This window comes from Microplitis mediator, chromosome 8, assembly GCF_029852145.1.
Source record: "Microplitis mediator isolate UGA2020A chromosome 8, iyMicMedi2.1, whole genome shotgun sequence".
In the NCBI taxonomy this organism is placed as follows: domain Eukaryota; kingdom Metazoa; phylum Arthropoda; class Insecta; order Hymenoptera; family Braconidae; genus Microplitis; species Microplitis mediator.
In genome coordinates this window covers 21,381,550-21,401,707 of record NC_079976.1, presented here as the reverse complement: position 1 = coordinate 21,401,707, position 20,158 = coordinate 21,381,550, and the positions used below count along the sequence as shown (strand labels likewise).

Below are 20,158 nucleotides of genomic sequence, written 5' to 3'. Positions count from 1 at the left end.
TTTTTTAAACCCAACTTTAAAGTTGCAAAATCGTATAATAAACAATCGATTGTGGAATAATCGATTTCATATTTTTAAAACATCAGTATTGAAAATGCTTACAATAAATTAAATGATAGACGACGGTTTTTCCATAATTGCACGACTCATAATGCGAAGCATTAGAGAGTGCTTTATTTGTTTTTACTATTCAAATTTTAATTTTTCTATTAATTTTTTTTTTTTTCTAAGATTTTAAGACAGTCGATTTTTCAATGACTACAACTTTAAAGTTGCGCAATCGAATTGCTAATAATCGATTATTGTAATTGATTGTGGAACAAACTGTTTTTTTTTTTATTAAAAATAAATTTTCTCTAAATATGTGTTTAATGCGCTTAATAAATTAATTGAAAATCATTGTAGGTATTGATTTACGTAATTAAAAAAAAAACTTTTTTTTATTGTTTTATGAAAAAAATCGATTTTTAAAAATCGTATTTTGAAATTTTAATCGATTTCCTATCGATTAATCGAAGCATATATAATCGATTTAAATAAATCGATTATTCAAACTAAAAAATCGATTATTCGATTAATCGATTGTTTTTTTGCAACACTAGCCAGTTGAGCTGTCATCTTATCGTTGATATGTAGTTAAACTAAAAATCGAGCTCTTTTACCTCGTGTTTCTTTAAAAATATAATTAAGGAAAAATTGTGTTATTACAAAAAGTGTCGCGTTTAAAAATGCAATTAAAAAAGATAGAACGAAACGTTCATACAGAATATGAAACATGGGAATTAAAAAATATAAATGAAATATTCTCAAAAGTAAAGCCCAACGCGAAGCTCAATGAAGCCGTTCCGGTGATTTACAAATTTGTTAAGGAATTTGATAGTCATCCCATTGAGTGGTACGTCAAGTTGATGTTTCGTCGTAAAAAATTGAAAGGTGGATTCATCATGGATTTCGACGCTGTTGAAAAATTGGCACCTAAGAATCATGTCACCTGTAACATTTACCTGGTCGACGCCGACGAAAATAAGTTTTTTCTTGGACGAAAGAACCGGAGATCTGATTCTACACTTTTTTATTATCCTGGTGTTACTTTAGGCGCCTTTTGTGGATACAACCAATTACCAAACACCATTGATAAATTACTTCCAAATGATACCATGACATTGCTCATCGAACTCAACACTTACTTGGACGATAATTTTATATTTCCTTACGAATTCATACAATGTTCCATTGAACAAGATTCTAATTTATCAGATGATTTCTTGAAGTTATATAAATTTCGAAATGAGGGTGAGCTTATGATCTATGTGCAGAGTGTTGAATTTCCAGTCCATAAAACTGTTTTAGAAACACGATGTCCGAAATTATATGATGTCGTAGCTCGTCATCAACAAACGTCTGACAGCAATAATAACCAATTGGCTCTTACGGATATCAAGCCAGAGATATTTGAAAGAGTGTTAGAATTTATCTACACTGGAAAAGTTAAGGACTTAGATGATCATGCAGAAGATTTGCTAGAAGCTGCTTCGAAATATGAATTAATAAAACTGAAAAATTTGTGCGAATTCTCCCTCATCGAGAACTATCTTACTTGGGAAAATCATTATGAGATTAGAGAATTGGCTAATCGTTTAAATGCCTCTGAATTATTAATGAACACTTATCTGTTAGAGAATATATCCAACGCTTCACTAATGAATTTTTATTGTACACTTAGTGGTACTTTAATATCCACAAAACTCGATGGTTCAAAAAATGTGACTAAAAACTATTTTAGAAATGGTACATTTTTATTTTTTTAATTATACTAAAACTTATGTTTTTTTTTTTAATAATCGAAATATTTAATTTCAATGATTAAATCACTTAAAAAAATTTTTTTTTTTTTAGGTATACCGAAGGGAATCAGAATTGTAGAAGAGGAGATGGCTTTGCATCAACCCTCGCAGATTTGAATCACGGTGGAAACACCGTAGAAGTGTAAACACCGTGGATCCACCGTGATTACACGGTGGGTTTGTTCCATTTCACCACCGGGTATATACAGTGTATCCACTGTGATTACGCGGTGTATCCACCGTAATTCCACGGTGGCTTGACCACTGTGTATACACGGTGTTTCCACTGTGATTACGCGGTGTATCCACCGTGCTTCCACGGTGGCTTTGTGCTATTTCACCACCGTGGTTCCACGGTGTATCCACCGCGTAATCACAGTGGAAACACCGTGTATACACAGTGGTCAAGCCACCGTGGAATCACGGTGGATACACCGCGTAATCACAGTGGTAAAATGGAACAAACCCACCGTGTTTCCACCGTGATTCAAATCTGCGAGGGAATAGATAACAATCCATTTATTAATCGCGGCAAGATTTTTCTTCATTAAAATTGATATTTGATAAATAAATTAGTTTTTTCTACTCAACTTACGTTTGCGTTTTTCAACTTTAAATTTATATTAAATATTTTCAAAAAGTTTTCATTTCAGTCATTAATTGATGTAAAGTATAAACTTTGTAATATTTCATTAAACTGGAAGAATAAATGTAAAAATATATGAAAGTCGACTTATATTTAAATCAATCATTTATTTTACCTAATAATCCTGTTTAAAATTTTTTTATTATCATCTGAGAATGTTGATGATACAAGTAATTTATTTTATTAATTTGATTAAATATATATACACATTTAAATCATACATACATATATTTAAAAATATTGTATTAATTATTATTAAATCCTTAAAAAATATGAATCTTGTTTGCAAAAAACGAGAAAAAAATCAGATTTGAAATTATCTTTGATTACTCGTACTGTCATTTTTTTAAAAATACTTTAATCATACAAAAATTTTAATTACTTTAATTGACCTCCAGTTGACATATACCCAACTAGTTGCTAACTAACTAAGTTAAATAATATAATTAAATATGTTTATTAGGGTGTCCCAAAATATAAAAATAACTTTAAAAAACTTTAACTGCAAAAAAAATCTATAACTGTGTGCAAGTTCATAAATTTGCAATTCAATTGTAGCTCAGGACAATAATTTAGAAACTTTAAATTCACTGGCTTCAATGGTGAAGTGGTACGTTCTGAGTCGACAACTTAGGTATCACCAGGTTCGAGACCGCTCGTACGCTATTTTTCCAAAATTTTTTTCAATCATTTGCTTTATTAAAATAAATAAAATTATTAAACTTAATTGTGTAATCGTCGTTTAAATTTATTCTGCTCATCAAACAATATGACAAAATGAATTTTCAAATTCGAATTTTCCCGCGAGAAACTAAAAAAAATAAACTTGCAACGTCACCTGTCTCTTATCAAACCAAGCAAATCAATTGCAAAATATCTCAAATAAACGATTCATTTCAAAAGGTAAACCAATTTATACATCAGAATGTCTACAATTTGACGTTAAAAAAATACTTCACAATTTTTCAAGTCAAATTAACGATAAATTGACATAAAATTTGCCCGAAAATTAACAAATTTTTTCTAGTCAACTTTTGAAGTGAATTTGCATTTTAACTTCGGGAGTAAATTTACGTCTAATTGTATAGCAAGTTATATATAAATTGTCGTCAAAAACGGAAAAGTTCGAAGTTGACGGAAATTTTACGAAAAATTCGAGGAAACTTTGGCTAAAGCAAACTGTGCTATTAGGGTGTTTGCTCTCCAACACTTTTCTTTAGGTTGGCTTCAGAATAATGCTGTAGCTTGAAGTTAACTTGTGGATAAGGTGGCTATCAGGATACTGACTTTTTTTTTCTAGTAAAAAGTTAACTCTAAATTGAGGAAAAATTAACCGCAAATTTTTCTCTACAACTTTTGCTGTTAAATCGACGGCCACTTCGGGCAGCAAATTTTTGGTAATTTCAATGTCAAATTACTGTTAATTTCAAGCTAAAGTGGCTAGTAGGGTAAGTAGTGAGAGAATTTGACAGCTGTATGTAAACATACAAAAGTGAACTTATAAGAGGTTATTAGATATGTGTAATTTAATAAAAAATTAACTAACAATAAGAATTTACTTAAAGTTTAATAATATTTCAAGCTATATATTTGTGTAAATAGTGTGGACGCTAACATATGAATGGTAAACGTAAAGTTTTATGGAAGGCGGATTTATAAAAAAAGTGGATATTGAATAAATGTGACTGTTATTATTTAGAATCTTAGAGCAGTTCTATTAGAGTAATAAAAAAATACGAGTAAACATAAATAATTGAGGCTACAATATAAGTAAATTATTACAATAAAAATGTCTAAAAAATCTAAAAGTATTATACCAGATGTAAATAATTCACAAGTTATATCAAATACAGTAGCAAGAACAGCTAGCAAAAAAAGTGTGGTTTGTATATTTTATTCGTTCATAACTATTAATCATATTAAGGTAAGGGGCCCAGTTTCTGACCTTTTTAGAGTGCCGGTTGGGATTATACTATAATAATTAATGTAAGATTTAATTTAATGAGAAAAATAATAATTCTATCGACTAGTTTATGATTTGTCAAATAAAGTTATGCGCGTAAAATAATTATTTCAATTGAATTAATAATTTAAATTGACGTTTTAAAAATTGACATTCAGAGTCTTAGTTTCTGATCCTCATAGTGGCCTAGTTTCTGAACCTCAAATTACACAAACCATGATTAGGTTATGAAGTAAGGTAAAAGACCCAGTTGTTGACCGTGACCCAGTTTCTGACCTTTTCAACTTTTTTCTAACTTACTTAAAAACTATAACTTTAATACGTAAATCGATTTTTTCTTAATTTGTAGTAATCTTTTCTGAGCCTAATTAATGGCAATTTAAAAAACATAGAAATTATTAACTGAATAAAAAAAAATATCTTAGTCATAGGTGGCTGCGGAAGCCATTTTTTAAGTGTAGTCTAAGCAGTTGATGTTAGAAGGTGCGACAATCGAATCTGTGCACTAATTATCATTTAAGTAAAAAAAATTGATTAAAAATGTATGTGTAGATCAATATTTAATTAAAATTTATTTAAATACACGTATAAAACATATTAAAATGAGTTTTGTTGCTAAAATTTGATGGTCAATAACTAGGCTCAATTTTAAAGGTGTGATCAAGTTGTTGACCCTCAAATTCTAACTTACTACGAACGAGGTTATCTATTTAATTACATGTCTATAAAATGTAAAAATAACAATATTTATAGTGTATTTTGTATTGAATTTATTGAAATTATGAATATTTATAGTTTTATTAAATTATTTTTCATTATTTTTTACAATACAGGTTTAAATTGACATTTAATATTTATTTTTATAAATAAAAGATTATGTTTAGATCTTGAAAGTATATTTTTGGAGTGATAAAATTATTGTAAAAATAATGTCAATTCTGATAGTATTTAAATTGTTATGACTCTTTAAAGTGTTAAAAAAAACTATGTATTTGTTATAATAAATATTTAATTTATTTATTCAAATAATAATTTTAGTTTATTTAAACTTAGTAAGTACTTCATAATAATGGTTTACTGTGAAGGTCAGAAACCGCCCCACTGTGACGGTCAGAAACTGCGATCTGAAGAATTCTGACGGTCAGAAACTGGGCCTCTGATAGTCACTTTTTAAAACGTCAATTTTAATTATTAATTCAATTCAAATAATTATTTTACGCACATGACTTTATTTGACAAATCCGAAACTAGTCGATAAATTTTTTTTTTCTAATTAAGTTAAATCTTACATTAACTCTTATTGTATAACCTCAACCGGCACTCTTAAAAGGTCAGAAACTGGGTCCCTTACCTTACTTACCAAGTTTCAATAAACTGAAACTATTATTTAAATAAATGAATTAAATATTTATTATTACAAAAAAATAATTTTTCAATATTTAAAATATAAATAATTAGGCTGTTGCTAGTCGTCCGCTAATCGTATGAATGATAAATATTTATTCGTCCTATAATCGGACAATTAGTTTATTTTATTCGTACGATATTATGACTTAAAAATTTTTAAAATAACTTAGTCATATCCTATGCTTATTTTAAATTTTTTTATTTCGTCCATGTCATCACCATCATCATTGTCATCGTCATTATCGACCGTCTTATTTAAATCTATTTAAATAAAAAAAAATCAGTCAACCTATTTCTTTGCTTGTCAAAAAATCATAAAGTTATTTTTATAATTTTTAATACATTTTCATTGTATCGGACGAATAAAATAAATTAACCATCCGAAAAGAGTCATAACAATTTAAATACTATCGAAATTGACATTATTTTTACAATAATTTTATCACTCCAAGAATATGTACTTTCAAGATCTAATTATGATCGTTTATTTTTAAAAATGAATATTAAATGTTAATTTATCACTGTATTATAAATAATAGTAGAAAATAATTTAAGAAAATGATAAATACTGCTATTTTTACATTTTATAGATATGTAATTAAACAGATAACTTCGCTCGCAGTAAATTATAATTTTAGGGTCAACAACTCCACCATACCTTTTAAATTGAGCCTAGTTATTGAACCTCAAATTTCAACAACAAAACTCATTTTAATGTTTTATAAATGTATTAAAATAAATTTTAATTAAACATTGATCTATCAATCTATTTTTAGTTAAATTTTTTTACTTACATGATAATTAGTGCACAGATTCAATTTTCGTACCTCCAAACTTAAACTGTTTAGACTCTACTTAAAAAATAACTTCCTCAGCCACTTATGGCTAAAATTTGTTTTTATTTAGTTAATATTTTTTATGTTTTTTAAATTGCCAATAATTAGGCTCAGAATAAATTACAATAAATTAAGAAAAAATTGATTTTTTTTTTAAAGTTATAGTTTTTTAAATAAGTAAGAAAAAAGTTGAAAAGGTCAGAAACTGGGCCAGAGTCAATAACTGGGTCTTTTACCTTTATTATTTTCTTTTTTTTTCAATTTGAAATATATTGCAATATTTTTTTAGGATAAAGCTCTAGAGCTAATCCGGAGCAGAACATTTAAAAAGTCAATAAAGAGACAAGCTGATGAAGAAGATGAAATAGATCATCCAATAAATAAGTGTTGCATAATGAGTTATACTACTTCATTAATGCGAATTAATATGTCTTCAGCATTTACATATAATTTTTCTCCAACTGAATTAAGAAATGCTTTAAGAAGTCAAGATTGGATATCCATACAGCAGTTATTTGTAATTTTATTAAAATGTTTCTATATTGAAACATTAGCATGGAAATATGCATTTTTAATTTTTTTATCAAGTCCAGCTAGTGATCAATCAGAATTTCAAGAATTTATCAAAATGTGTATTGGTATCAATTCTCCTAGTGATGGACATTTCTTAGAACAATTATTATCACTACAAACTAAAGTTCTGACTGATAAATAAGTAAATTCATTTAAGTAGTATGTTGTGATAAATTTTTTTACCAAAAACTTTTCTTTTTTTTTTTTCTCAATAAATGTATGGAGTTGACTGCAATTTATTTATTCAATCATACATAAATTAATTATTATAGATAGTAATTTTTTATAATAAATAATTATTATGACTTTATATATTTTTATATAATTATGAATGTTTAGATATTGCATACTATTTACATGATCTTTATATTGAAGTTATAATAAATATAAAATATGTTATTTTAGTTTGAAAATACATGAGACAATGAAAAATCATTTATTTTACACGAAATGTTACTTTTTATAATAAAAACCTTAAATTTAACATGATAAATAACACGAATAATATAAATCAATAAGTAATGTAATTAATACCTATATTATAATTTCACTGTACAGTTGATGTTTTTCATTAAGATATATATAAAAAAAAATGTGTCATATTTTATAAAAAATTTTGAATAAATTTTTATATAATTTATTCATGTTTGGGATTTAATTATATTGTTTTTGTTACGTTAAAAAAAATGTAATGAGAAAAACTTAATTTTATATGAATTAATTTGATGACTTACAATAAATGATAGCTAATTCATAGCAACGATTAAAAATGATTTGTATACTTTCTCAAGTGTAATGTAAAACACTGGAAGGAGTTACGATTTATTATGAAAATATTTGAATATATGATAGTGATGAAGTATTGGTGAAATAATGATAAAAATAAAAATAAATACATGCATGAAATTATTATAATCTCTGGTCAGTCAATTGTTAAGTGAACACGGGAATCATTGGCTGCTAATTTAATTAATGTTTTCTTAACTCGAAGAATTGGTAATCGTGCTGCTGGCTTACCATGCCAACACTCTCTCATAAGTTTTCCCATACCTGACAATGTCTGTAAAAAAATTAAAATAAAAGTAATTAGCAATTACTCATGTAACATTATATTAAATTAACTTTAGCGAATTCATATAATTGTAAAATATTAAAAATGACTGACTTTAATTAATTTATTGGTGATAATTTAAACCATATAAATAAACTACACTGAGAGAAAGAAAATTAAATTCAAGTAATTATTTTTCTTGTTTCTATAAATACTAGAGTGTCTCAAAAAATCGACTTTTTTTTTTTCTTGAAGAACATTGGAAAATCGACAGAGTATCTCTAGACAAAAACCCTGTTAAAATATGAGACCTTAATATTAATATTTAAAGGTGGCGATTCATGATTTTCTATTTTCCATTTAAATAACATGGAAAAAAAAAAATTTTAATTTTGGAATTTTATACCTCGGCGATGGCTTATTGAACAGATAAGTTCATGATATATTTTTGTAGGGAATTGAACGCTCTACAAAAAAGTCTCTTATCATTTTTTGATAAATCCATCTGTTCAAAAGTTATTGGAACTCGAAGTCAAGTTAGAGCAAATTTCGAGATCTTTTTACTTTTCCGGCGAAACTATCGGACTTATCATAAAATGTTATAAGATCTTTTTTGTAGACAATTCTATGTCCTACAAATTATCATTGATAAATTTTTTTCAAATTCTGCATTGTTTTCTAGTTGTCTCCATTTTAATGCCAAGCTCCTAAAAAAGTAGTGTTCTGATCGATTTTAAGAGCTTGGCATTAAAATGGAAATAACTAGAAAACAATGCAGAATTTGAAAAAAATTTATCAATGATAATTTGTAGGACATAGAATTGTCTACAAAAAAGATCTCATGACATCTTATGATAAGTCCGATAGTTTTGCCGGAAAAGTAAAAAGATCTCGAAATTTACTCTAACTTGACTTCGAGGTCCAATAACTTTTGAACAGATGGATTTATCAAAAAATGATAAGAGACTTTTTTTGTAGAGCGTTCAATTCCCTACAAAAATATATCCTGAACTTATCTGTTCAATAAGCCATCGCCGAGGTATAAAATTCCAAAATTAAAATTTTTTTTTTCCCATGTTATTTAAATGGAAAATAGAAAATCATAAATCGCCACCTTTAAATATTAATATTAAGGTCTCATATTTTAACAGGGTCTTTGTCTAGAGATACTCTGTCGATTTTCCAATGTTCTTCAAGAAAAAAAAAAAAAGTCGATTTTTTGAGACACTAATAAATACTCAAAATAATTAATTTTTTTCCTAAAATGAAATTGATCATTTTTATTTTAAGAAAACTATTGCTGTACTCCAGTAATAAATTTTTAGAAGCATGAATTACTTACGGCAAGCAAATAGTTCTTTAATTTAGTTAATACGTTCTCAAATTTGTTAAGAGTAAAAACTTCAAAAGCAATTATTTGGTTAAATAAAAAAAAAAAAAAAATCAGGGAAGTCTGGGAATTTTGTCAAAGTTAGAAAAATTTTTATTTTCTTTTTTTCTGACTGAAAAAATTCGATAAAATTTTTTGTTTTAGTCAAAGCTGTTCAAAAAGTGCCGCGGCGCGAATGCGATTGTAATACCATCTTGAAAAAAAAATTAGTAGAAATTGATTCCAATAGTGAAAAAATGAAGCAGTCAGAATTTAAAATGCTGTTAGAAAAAAAAAGTCTTAATAGAAACCAATGCTCAAGATCTTCAAGTTATTAACATGGACATTGACAAGTTAAAAAACCAAAAACATGAAGTTAGCTGACGTCTAATAATTTTTTGATTTTTTTTCAAAACGGTAAATTAAAAAAAAAAATATTTGAAATAATTGCACCTGTAGATTTTTTAATTTTCTGCATGTGCATATTTTTAGTTTTAACTGATTTTTTAAAAAAGCCGGAAATTGTTTATTGTCTGTCAATTTTAGGATCTTCACTATTCAAGTAACTAAAATACATAAATCAAGATTTTTTTTTTGGAAAATATACATTTTTTTCTCTCAGTGCGATAATAAACGTATAATCAAAAATCATAAAAATTAAGCGAACGATCAAAAAAGTTTAATAAATCAGTAAAAGTATAATCCATCTCTGATAATTTATCTAAATTATTTTTATAGTTAAATCTCGCATAAAAAGTACATGGATTATTTTTACTTAGTCCATTGAATTCGTTAAATTATTTAAATAATAATAAAATATTTGTTTGGCTTCAAATATTTTATAAATTTTATAAAAAAAAGAAAAAAATGAAGTAATAATACATACTGGATCTGAGTGCCATCGATTAGGCAGAGGTGGTCTTCGCTGATCAACAGAAACTAATTTACGTATTTCTTCAATCGATGGTTCTTGTGTATTACTAGAGAGCCATTCGGAGTACGGAGCAGCATAATCAAGGGCAACACCATTACTAATACATCGTCTACATACTTCCCACATTATCAGACCAAGACTGTAGATATCAGCACGTCGAAAACTTTCTAAGCATTCGACGTTTAATCTTTTTAACAGACAAAAATAAAATTTTATTATCACTGATAAAATAAAATAAATAATTTAAACTTATATTTATAAAATACTTACGTTTGTGCTAATATTTCAGGACTCATGTATCGTTTAGTACCTTGGCGTAGATCGATCCTATCTGTACTAAGACGTTCTTGTGTTGTCGTAAGAGCAAAATCAGCAATTACACAACTTCCATTTGTTTTAACAAGAATATTTTTTGACTTAAGATTACGATGCGCGATCGAAGGCTTGCCCTTAGTACCATGTATCTCAGTATGGAGATATAATAGACCATTAACTATTCCCAGGCAAATATTGAGTGTTTGGTGATGTGTTAAAGGATGTGGTGAACGATTTAAATGATCATAAAGTGATCCAAGTGGATGATAATGAGTTACTAGCCATAATTGGGTACAACTTGCTCGACTTGTCATATCACTTCCTACGTAACCAAGAATGTTGTCGTGACGTGATGGTAGAAGTTGGGAATAAACTTCAGTTTCACGTGCCCACGCTGCTTCATCACGTGAGAAATATATTTTCACTGCTACACACTCTCCATGCCAAACTCCTCTCCAAACCTCACCACCAAATCCGCTTGATCCTCCATTACCAAGACATTCAACTAATGCCACTTGTTTTGCTAAAGTACGTTGTACAAGCAATGGTAATCCAGAGCCTGAACCACTTGTTAGACTCCTTCCATCTAAATATTCCTTCAGGGAAAGTTAAAAAATATTATTATTTATTTTATAACATAATTATTTTTAGTAAATACACAAATACATACTTTTAATGTACTGTCACCCGCGGCAGTTGCTCGTAATTCATGTGGATGATAATTAGATGTCGATGTTAATGATGAAGATGGAAAATGTAACATTGAAGGTTCTATTTCAGGATCAACTAATAGTTTATTACGCTTTAAAACTAAAGATCGTTTTCTTCGGGTTTTGCCCGCTAGTATGTAAAATAAAATTCCACCGACAATTGAACTAATTAACAATATTGAACCCACTATTGCAAGGGCTAATTTAGTTGCATAATTTTTTCCTCCAGCATCTAGTGATTAAAGATTAATTAATAAATAGTTTTTAAGTAAATATATCAATAAAAAAATGTATAATTTTAAATACCACTTAATGGTTCCAAAACTGGAAACGGTCCTTTGTTACATAGATCTGAATAGCAGCATTCTACATGATATACAGCTTCGGATTTACTACTTGGTGCCTTTTTATTACATGTAAGTAATACTTGATCAGGTTCTGAAGTACACGCTCTTTTGACTCGTACTGTACCGTCAACTTGTCTGACGGTAGATTTCCAACACTGTTTTAATTATTAAAATAAAATATAATCAATTATAATTATCTAAGTCTCTTGCTAATTAGACAATAATTGGATTAATGAGAGATTGTGATTCGTGTTCCCTAAGTTATTATGTAGGATTCAATTATTACACATAGAAACGTAGACACTCAATTCGCAATCTCTCGCTAATTACACTATAAAATTAAAAAATATATCTAAGATTATTTTATAGTGGAGTTTAATAAAATATATGACTAATAAAGTATTGAATTTTATTTTTAGAATAAATTCTATATTAAAGTCGTTTGTTTATTCTTCAATTACAAGCAATTGAAAATTGTGTATAACTAACGTGGTGATGGTGAACATAATAGCATGTACACTTTTAAGTGATGCTCAAAAATGAATTCTGTAGTTCAGACAACTACTCTGAAAAAGTACTACTTTATTCGCGCCACACAATGTTCGAATGTTAAACTTTGTTTTAAGAATTTGACGGTTGTTAAATTGATTATTATTCACAAACTCATAACTTGTCAATAGAAATAAAAATTTGGAAGCTTATAATAAATTTTAACAGGTATGTACAATAGGGTGGATTGAAAAAAAACTTTTTTTTTGTTTTTCTTAGCATGGGGGTAGAATTTATACCTTATAAAAAAAAAAATTTTTTCAAGAAAAAAAAAATTTTTTTACTCAACATTTTGAGGTGGCCCACTCGTTTTTTAAATAAATAATTGATTAATCGGGGTAGTTCCAACGAAAAAAATTTTTTTTTGTCCAAAATCGTGGAAAACATCTAATAATTGTCGAATGTGATTTTTTTTTACTTCGCTTTCATTTTAATTCAAAAGAAAATGCTTTTCATTTTTGGATTTTTTACTTAAATTACAAAAATAATAGGAAAAAAATTTTTTCAACTTCTGACTTTCAATTAGCTTTCAAGGGGACACCCTACAGATTCTAGAACACCATGTAATTTTTTTCGTTGGGACTACCCCGTTTGATAAATTATTTATTTTAAAAACGAGTGGGCCACCTCAAAATGTTGAGTAAAAAAATTTTTTTTTTCTTAAAAATTTTTTTTTTTTATAAGGTACAAATTCTACCCCCATGCTAAGAAAAACAAAAAAAAAGTTTTTTTTCAACCCTAATGTACAATAACAAGTTAAACAGTGGTAACAATGAAAAATGATGAAAAAAATCGAAAGTTCTTAGAGGAATGCACCATCTAGAAGACCCAGTTTCTGACCTTTTAAGAGTAACAGTTGATGTTAAATTGGAATAGTTATTGAAAAACTTATCTTAAAAAAATGTTGTTAATTTAACGACAAATTTAGAATGTTCTAAATAAAATTGTATAATTTTTATAATGTCGTTAATATTTTAAATAAATGTTTAAAAAATCAACTTTCGTAGATTCAGCTTTTGACCCTAACGGTGGCCCAGTTTCTGACTGTTGAATTGAAAGCAACTTATCACTTTGGACTTTATTTATGACAATTTAGAAATAATTAAACTTCATAAATATTAAATTTTAATTTGAAAAAAAAAAAAGATTTATTACGAAATGAAAATTTTCATATAATTTTTTAAAATTATTTTTGTTTATTTTTTTACTATTGGCAATTTTTTCAATTTAATTTTTTATTGAAAACTATTCGATAAAAATAAATAAAATGTGATATATTTCTGAATTCAGTAAATTATATTAATTATTAATGTTTATTAATTATTACTAGAATAATTATTTAAATTCTAACAAAGTTTGAATTTTCTCAATAATCATTATCTCATTACTCAAAATAATTTTTTTTGAATCACAAATATATAATTGGTCCATGGTAATAAATGTTTAATGAAAATTTCAAATATTTATAATAGATAATAATAAAAAAAAAAATCAATTAATCAACTTTCATTTTTTGGCGTTTTATCAGTATATTAATTCACAGACAAACTTATTTATCATAGGCTAGAATCTCAGGGTCAGCAAATGCAACAGGTGTAAAAAATTAGGCCCAGTTGTTGACCTCTATATTTTAACAACAAAATTGAAAAAAAAAATTTCATTGTAATATTTAACTGTACTTTAATTAATAATTGGCCTGCCCATTTATGTATTATCGCATTTTTATATTTATATAACAAAAGAACTTTTAATTTAGTCTTCAGTCTTCAAAATTTTTTTTTTATCTAGCTGTTATATTTGATAAATTTGTAATTACTATTAATTAAGCATAGAATATATTCATGGTGACCACAGATTTTTGAAACTGAAAATCTCTGACTTTTCCAGGCATTCCAGTCAAATAATTAGAAAAATTCCTGACTATACGCGGAGAAAAATGGTAGCTCGAAACCTACCAATTTTTATTATGCTGTCAACCAAACTTGAAACAGGAAGGGAAGCATCCAAAAAATTATTGAGCTGTATCATGATACTTACTACACACGAGACACTTATCGATAAGATTTAATAACAATCACTTCCATACATTATAATAGTCGTTATGTGGCATAATAATTTTTCATAAGAGCATAATAATTTTTTGGATGCTTCCTTTCCTGTTTCAAGTTTGGTTGACAGCCTAATAAAAATTGTTAGGTTTTGAGCCAAAATTTTTCTCCGTGTATGTAGTAATATTAAATCATTGGAAATATTTTTTTAATTGAAAATAAAATTAGTATAAGTCAGTTCAATAAATAATCAATCCTTGTCGTTAAATGAAACTATATTTTATTGTTTGTCAATGTTCATAGGTTTTTTTAATTTATTAAATGACTAATTTTTTATTTTTGATTTAAAATCTGTGTTTTTATATAACTGACTATAATAAAATATAAATAAACTTCTCATTTTGACTAGAATAAATTGCATAAATAAGAACGTTTTCTAAAATATTAATGAAGTACGCGAATAATAAATATAATGAAACTTATTAGTTCCATACTTATGTATGTATACTTTCAATGTTTTTGGTTTTTTTAACTTGTCAATATGCATGTTAATAACTTGAAGATCCTGACGATTGGTTTCTACCAAGACTTTTTTTTCTAACAGCCTTTTAAATTCTAACTGCTTCATTTTTTTACTATTGGAATCAATTTCTACTAATTTTTTTTCAAGATGATATTACAATCACATTCGCGATTTTTGAACAGCTTTGACAGAAAAAAAAAATTTATCGAAATTTTTCAGTCAAAAAAAAGAAAGAAAAAATTTTTCCAGCTTTGTGCGGAAATTCCCTGACTTTTCCCTGATTTTTCCAGTATATTTATAATTCCCTGACAATTCCATATTTTACAGAAATGTGACCACCATGGTAGAATATATTATTTTAAGTTCTCGTATAATTGATTTCATTGTTTGAGTCAAAACTTTATTAAAATTTCGATTGAAGCTGAAAAGGTCAGAAACTGGGCGACGGTCTATCTGAGTCCTTTACATTTGAAAAATTTTTATCGTAGTGTCTAAAGGTACAGAAAAAAACCTGTGTTCGGAATAGCCTAGCATGTGGCACGTTATTGTGCTGCACGTTTATCCCTTATTCTATCCCACCTATTTCTGTACACTTATCCACGTTGAATTTTTATACCTCGACATCAAAATTGTCTAAATTCACGATTACAAAAAAACTAAAGTTTCACGCAGAATTTTTAATCTTGTGGTATTCATGTGCGTGATAAATTAATTAAAAATAACATAAATATATAATTATATAAATAAGTTATCGGTAACAAGTTTCAATTATAGTAAATTTTGGTAATTGTCTATAATCGGGGCTCCACCTGTTTATATCAAACAAAAATCCAGAAATAGGCAAATGGCCAAGAGACCTGTTTCATGCTCTGGCATTTGTCGGCGGATTGAAGATATAATTGCTCTTTTAGGTGTTATTTGAGCCTTAATAAGTAATAAGTGTATACCAAAGGTATAAATTATGCTTGATTTAGATGTTAAGTTTTATGTGATTTTACTGAAACGACCAGGGTTTTTTTTATTTTTTGTAAAAGGAATTACGGCTTTACTGGTCTTGTTTATTGACTTGTTAGATTAGATTCATCGTATTCATAAATACATGTGGACTAATATTATTAGTACGCACTGCAATAAAATACATTTATCGAATAAAATCAAAGTCTTGAATTTACTATGTTTTAAAAAACGGTTTCGCCCCGAATATACTTGCTGGGCTCATCAGTAAAGTTGATGCAAGTATATTCTACTTTAGACCGTATAAATGATGTTAATTTGGAAAAAATTAAATATGAAAAATTAAAAAAATGAAAATTAAAAAATTTTTTGGAAAAAAATGGAATGAAAAGTTAAAAAAAGATCATATTTTGTTTGACGAAGAATTTTCTATATGATGATGTTAAAGCAAGTATTCCAAATTTGCTGTCATATTTTCGAAAAATTCTATATGATTTATATAGCCTAGTATTATTATATTTTATGTGATTTTACTGAATTGATAGTTATTGAGTAGAATACCGCGGTACTGCAAATAGTACGCAATTGATTTTATTCGATAAATGTATTTTATTGCAGTGCATACTAATAATATTAGTCCACATGTATTTATGAATACGATGAATCTAATCTAACAAGTCAATAAACAAGACCAGTAAAGCCGTAATTCCTTTTACAAAAAATTAGATGTTAAGTTCATGATTTTTCAGTTCCGTGCTACACTGCAGTATTTGACATATTTTTCTTTTCATTCTATGTATTGACTCTTAAGTCAACCACCAAAACTTAAGGTATATGCCTACTTGCCATAATTTCTGTAGTTTCGCCCTAAGTACCCGGATTTAAAAAAACGATTTAAAACGATTTGCAATGTTAAATACCCATAAGAAGAGGGATTCAAAAGTATTCAAAGTATTCAAAATCATTAAAAAGTATTTAAAATTTGTTATTTCGAATCGTTTTAAATCGCTTTTTTTAATCTGGGCACGTTAACGGACTCGTCAGTAAGGCTATGTTAATGTACTCTTGCCTTAAATTACATCTCTTATCAGTACGCACCGGCGTAAAACTGTGTTGTGGGCTTCAGCCAGACACTATACTAGCAAAGGAAGGCGGATACCGTCCAAACTACTTGCAACAAAATGTTAGGTGAGCTGTTGTACACTGTTAAAGTATTTAAATAACAGAAATATGCAAATTTTTCACTATTAGGGTAAGAGCACCAGTACCCAGCCCCAAACCAGTAGCCTGCCACCTCATGTTAAATTATATCTAAATATATTTTGAGCCAATGTTAAAGTATATGACCGGCTGGCTACTGGTGCTCTTACACTTGTCATTAATGCCTGGTCCCCCAGACTATAGAATCTTCACCACACAGGGGGCCAGGCATTAGTGACAACGAGTGTACCCTACAAGAGTTCAAAAGATCTTTGTAGCTCTTAGTTAGACCTTTTTATCACCACCGTCCATCTTGTGGTATTATATAAAATTACTTATATTTATTAGAAAAATTTATTTTTGAAAAATTTGCATGATTTTTTGCTATTTTTATCAATTTTATACACTTCAATTGCAATTTTTTTTTTTCAAGTCTCTTATGAAAATTTGTTGGTTTAAGATGTTCCAAGACGCCTCTCCAAAAAGTCAGCTCGATAAAAAATTTTTAAGAGGTCGCTCACGAATTTTGAAAATATTAAAAATGATCGAAATTAGGATTTTTTTGTTCTAAATTTCTTCTTTCTCGTGACAGCTATAGTTTATATTTATGAAATCATGACTACCCTGAAAATTTCAGCTCAAAATTAAAATATTTAAACGTTGCTCAAGAATTTTGAATGTTTCCGAGTACTGTCTCTTGGATGTTTTCGAGCGACCCTTGAATATTAATAATAAACCTTATCAATTTTTTTACCATCAATTTGTATCATAATGAATGAAAATACAACCCGAGAAATAGAAACAATAAGGTATTTACATACCTTTTCATTTTTTAATTCAATTTTTAGGTTTTTTTGCGTATTCAAAACACCCAATTTTATTGTTTAAGACTGTCCTGTATATTTTCGGTTATGCAAAAGTTATATTTAAGTGAAATGACAGTAATTGAGTTATAAAAAAATACAAAAACTAATTCAAAGTATTAGTTACATATTATCAGTTAATATTCAAAATTCTTGAGCGCCGTTTAAATATTTAAATATTGGGCTGAAATTTTCAGCATAGTTATAATTTTACAGATATAAAATATTGCTGCCACGAGGAAGAAAAAATTCAGAAACAAAAAATCCGAATTCCAATCATATTTGATATTTTCGAAATTCGTGAGCGACCTCTTGAAAATTTTTATCGAGCTGATTTTTGGAGAGGCTTCTTAAAACATCTTAAACTAACAAATTTTCATTAGAGACTCGAAAAAAAAAAATAGTCGGTTTTTTTGGGCCACCCTAATAAACACATACAGAAAATTCTTTCCGCCGTGTAGCAGAACACGTGGAAAAAGTTTAATTATAGATCTTTGAGGTGTAAGCACTTGGAACTTTGAAAAACATGTGGAGCCTCACTTCTAGACCATTACCTAAATTTTTTATAGTGAATCTGTGTTTATTTTCATTTTTGTCAACATGAAAAAGTTAACCATAAATAAAAAAAAAACAACAAATCACTATGCTGTTATTTACTAAAATATAAATAAGAAAAAAAATAAATAATAGAACTTACAGTAGCTGCATCATGACACAATTCAGGTTGCGAACATTCCTCTCCTTCACAAGAATAACACGTTAATTTTTTTTGTGCTGCATTATGGACATATTTTTCATTTGGATATTCTGTTGGTTCTTCACTATCTAAACCATTTTGTTTATCATCTAATAATAGTGTCCGTTGTATATCACCTTAAAATTAATAGTCAATAATCAACATACTATATACATAAATAACAAAATTATTAATGAATTTAATACGAATTATTTTTTCGTCATACCTTGAGACAGTTTAAATGTTAAAAACACCATGCACTGGATGATAATTATAGTATTCGCCATTTCTGATTTAGCTGCGCGTCAAAACAATGGATTGTTTGAATATTAAACATTTATGGTAAATATAATATTAAACATTATTATATCTAATTGCAATTAAAATAAGAAAATAGTGAGTAACTATCCACATGGTGCTTATATTATTACTTATACACTGTAATTATTTTGATGGAACACTCCTGGAGCTCAACTCTCATATTCAGACTATGTACTGTATACAGTGAGAACTCTCGTCGACGTTGTTATTAATGACGAACCCCCACTCCAGTTCTCAGCCTCAGTTTAACTCGTCGAGTTACACTAATAGCCACTTTAGCTGGAAATTGACAGTAATTTGACGGTAAAATTACCTGAAATTTGCTGCCCGAATTTGCCGACGACTTGACAGCAAATTGAAATGAAAAATGGCGAATACTCAACTCTACTAAAAATTTCTTTACTCAGGGTCTGGCGCATTTGTTATGTCCTCAGTGGCCTCAGGTGCCTCCACCTGTTAATTAATTAGTGAACTTGAGATCCATAAATAGGCGCGCATTTAAATTTCATTTGAAATTCTATATTATCTTACAACACTTATTGCGTCTTATCAATATTTAGTCAATTGTTTAAATAATAAATCGTCGTGGCACATACTTATTAAATTATATATTTTTATTATAAGAAACTTTAAATAAATAGATAAATAAATCTTTATTTTGTATTCAGAGAAATATAAATACAGTTTGAGTGGTCTTGGAACGTTTCCTGTCACCCGATACTTAAAACCTAAACAAAACACACGCATAATAATCATGAATAGGCCCTTGTTCTATAGTCAACAGTAAATATGGTTATAAACAAATGCATACTCTATGAACAAATAAGAAAAGGATATATTTAATAAATAAATGTAACTTATAAATGAAAACCATATCACAAGAACTCAACTATTATTGTTAATATATATATACATATTAAATAAAGAGTGACTCGTATAATAAATAAATTAATAGAAATATAGAAATAT

The 20,158-nt window shown here is 27.6% G+C and overlaps 3 protein-coding genes across 3 annotated transcripts; 2 read left to right on the top strand and 1 right to left on the bottom strand.

Moving 5' to 3' along the window:
- The first annotated feature begins 598 nt into the window (after positions 1–598).
- Positions 599–2,116, top strand: LOC130672940 (protein roadkill-like). The gene is made up of 2 exons (XM_057477756.1): positions 599–1,788; positions 1,897–2,116. Exons 1-2 carry the CDS (start codon positions 729–731, stop codon positions 1,959–1,961), a joined length of 1,125 nt encoding a protein of 374 aa, XP_057333739.1. The 5' UTR covers positions 599–728; the 3' UTR covers positions 1,962–2,116.
- A 1,813-nt stretch (positions 2,117–3,929) lies between these two features.
- Positions 3,930–7,720, top strand: LOC130673087 (uncharacterized). The gene is made up of 2 exons (XM_057477997.1): positions 3,930–4,372; positions 6,986–7,720. The coding sequence occupies exons 1-2, from the start codon at positions 4,280–4,282 to the stop codon at positions 7,409–7,411; spliced, it is 519 nt and encodes a 172-aa protein (XP_057333980.1). The 5' UTR covers positions 3,930–4,279; the 3' UTR covers positions 7,412–7,720.
- A 239-nt stretch (positions 7,721–7,959) lies between these two features.
- Positions 7,960–19,385, bottom strand: LOC130673086 (activin receptor type-1-like). Its single transcript, XM_057477996.1, has 7 exons — positions 19,095–19,385; positions 18,830–19,005; positions 11,955–12,150; positions 11,609–11,880; positions 10,894–11,534; positions 10,576–10,810; positions 7,960–8,329 (listed from the first exon to the last, which is right to left on the bottom strand). Exons 1-7 carry the CDS (start codon positions 19,153–19,155, stop codon positions 8,192–8,194), a joined length of 1,719 nt encoding a protein of 572 aa, XP_057333979.1. The 5' UTR covers positions 19,156–19,385; the 3' UTR covers positions 7,960–8,191.
- Between the last annotated feature and the right edge of the window lie 773 nt (positions 19,386–20,158).

What these genes read in the sequence shown, in the direction of transcription:
- LOC130673087 (XM_057477997.1), top strand. Translation starts at nt 4,280, where the DNA reads ATGTCTAAAAAATCTAAAAGTATTATACCAGATGTAAATAATTCACAA. An exon ending in CAGCTAGCAAAAAAAGTGTG is followed by an intron (nt 4,373 to 6,985) that starts GTTTGTATATTT and finishes ATATTTTTTTAG; the next exon opens with GATAAAGCTCTAGAGCTAAT.
- LOC130672940 (XM_057477756.1), top strand. Translation starts at nt 729, where the DNA reads ATGCAATTAAAAAAGATAGAACGAAACGTTCATACAGAATATGAAACA. An exon ending in TAAAAACTATTTTAGAAATG is followed by an intron (nt 1,789 to 1,896) that starts GTACATTTTTAT and finishes TTTTTTTTTTAG; the next exon opens with GTATACCGAAGGGAATCAGA.
- LOC130673086 (XM_057477996.1), bottom strand. Translation starts at nt 19,155, where the DNA reads ATGGCGAATACTATAATTATCATCCAGTGCATGGTGTTTTTAACATTT. An exon ending in TGTGTCATGATGCAGCTACT is followed by an intron (nt 12,151 to 18,829) that starts GTAAGTTCTATT and finishes TAATTAAAACAG; the next exon opens with TGTTGGAAATCTACCGTCAG. An exon ending in CGGGTGACAGTACATTAAAA is followed by an intron (nt 11,535 to 11,608) that starts GTATGTATTTGT and finishes CTTTCCCTGAAG; the next exon opens with GAATATTTAGATGGAAGGAG.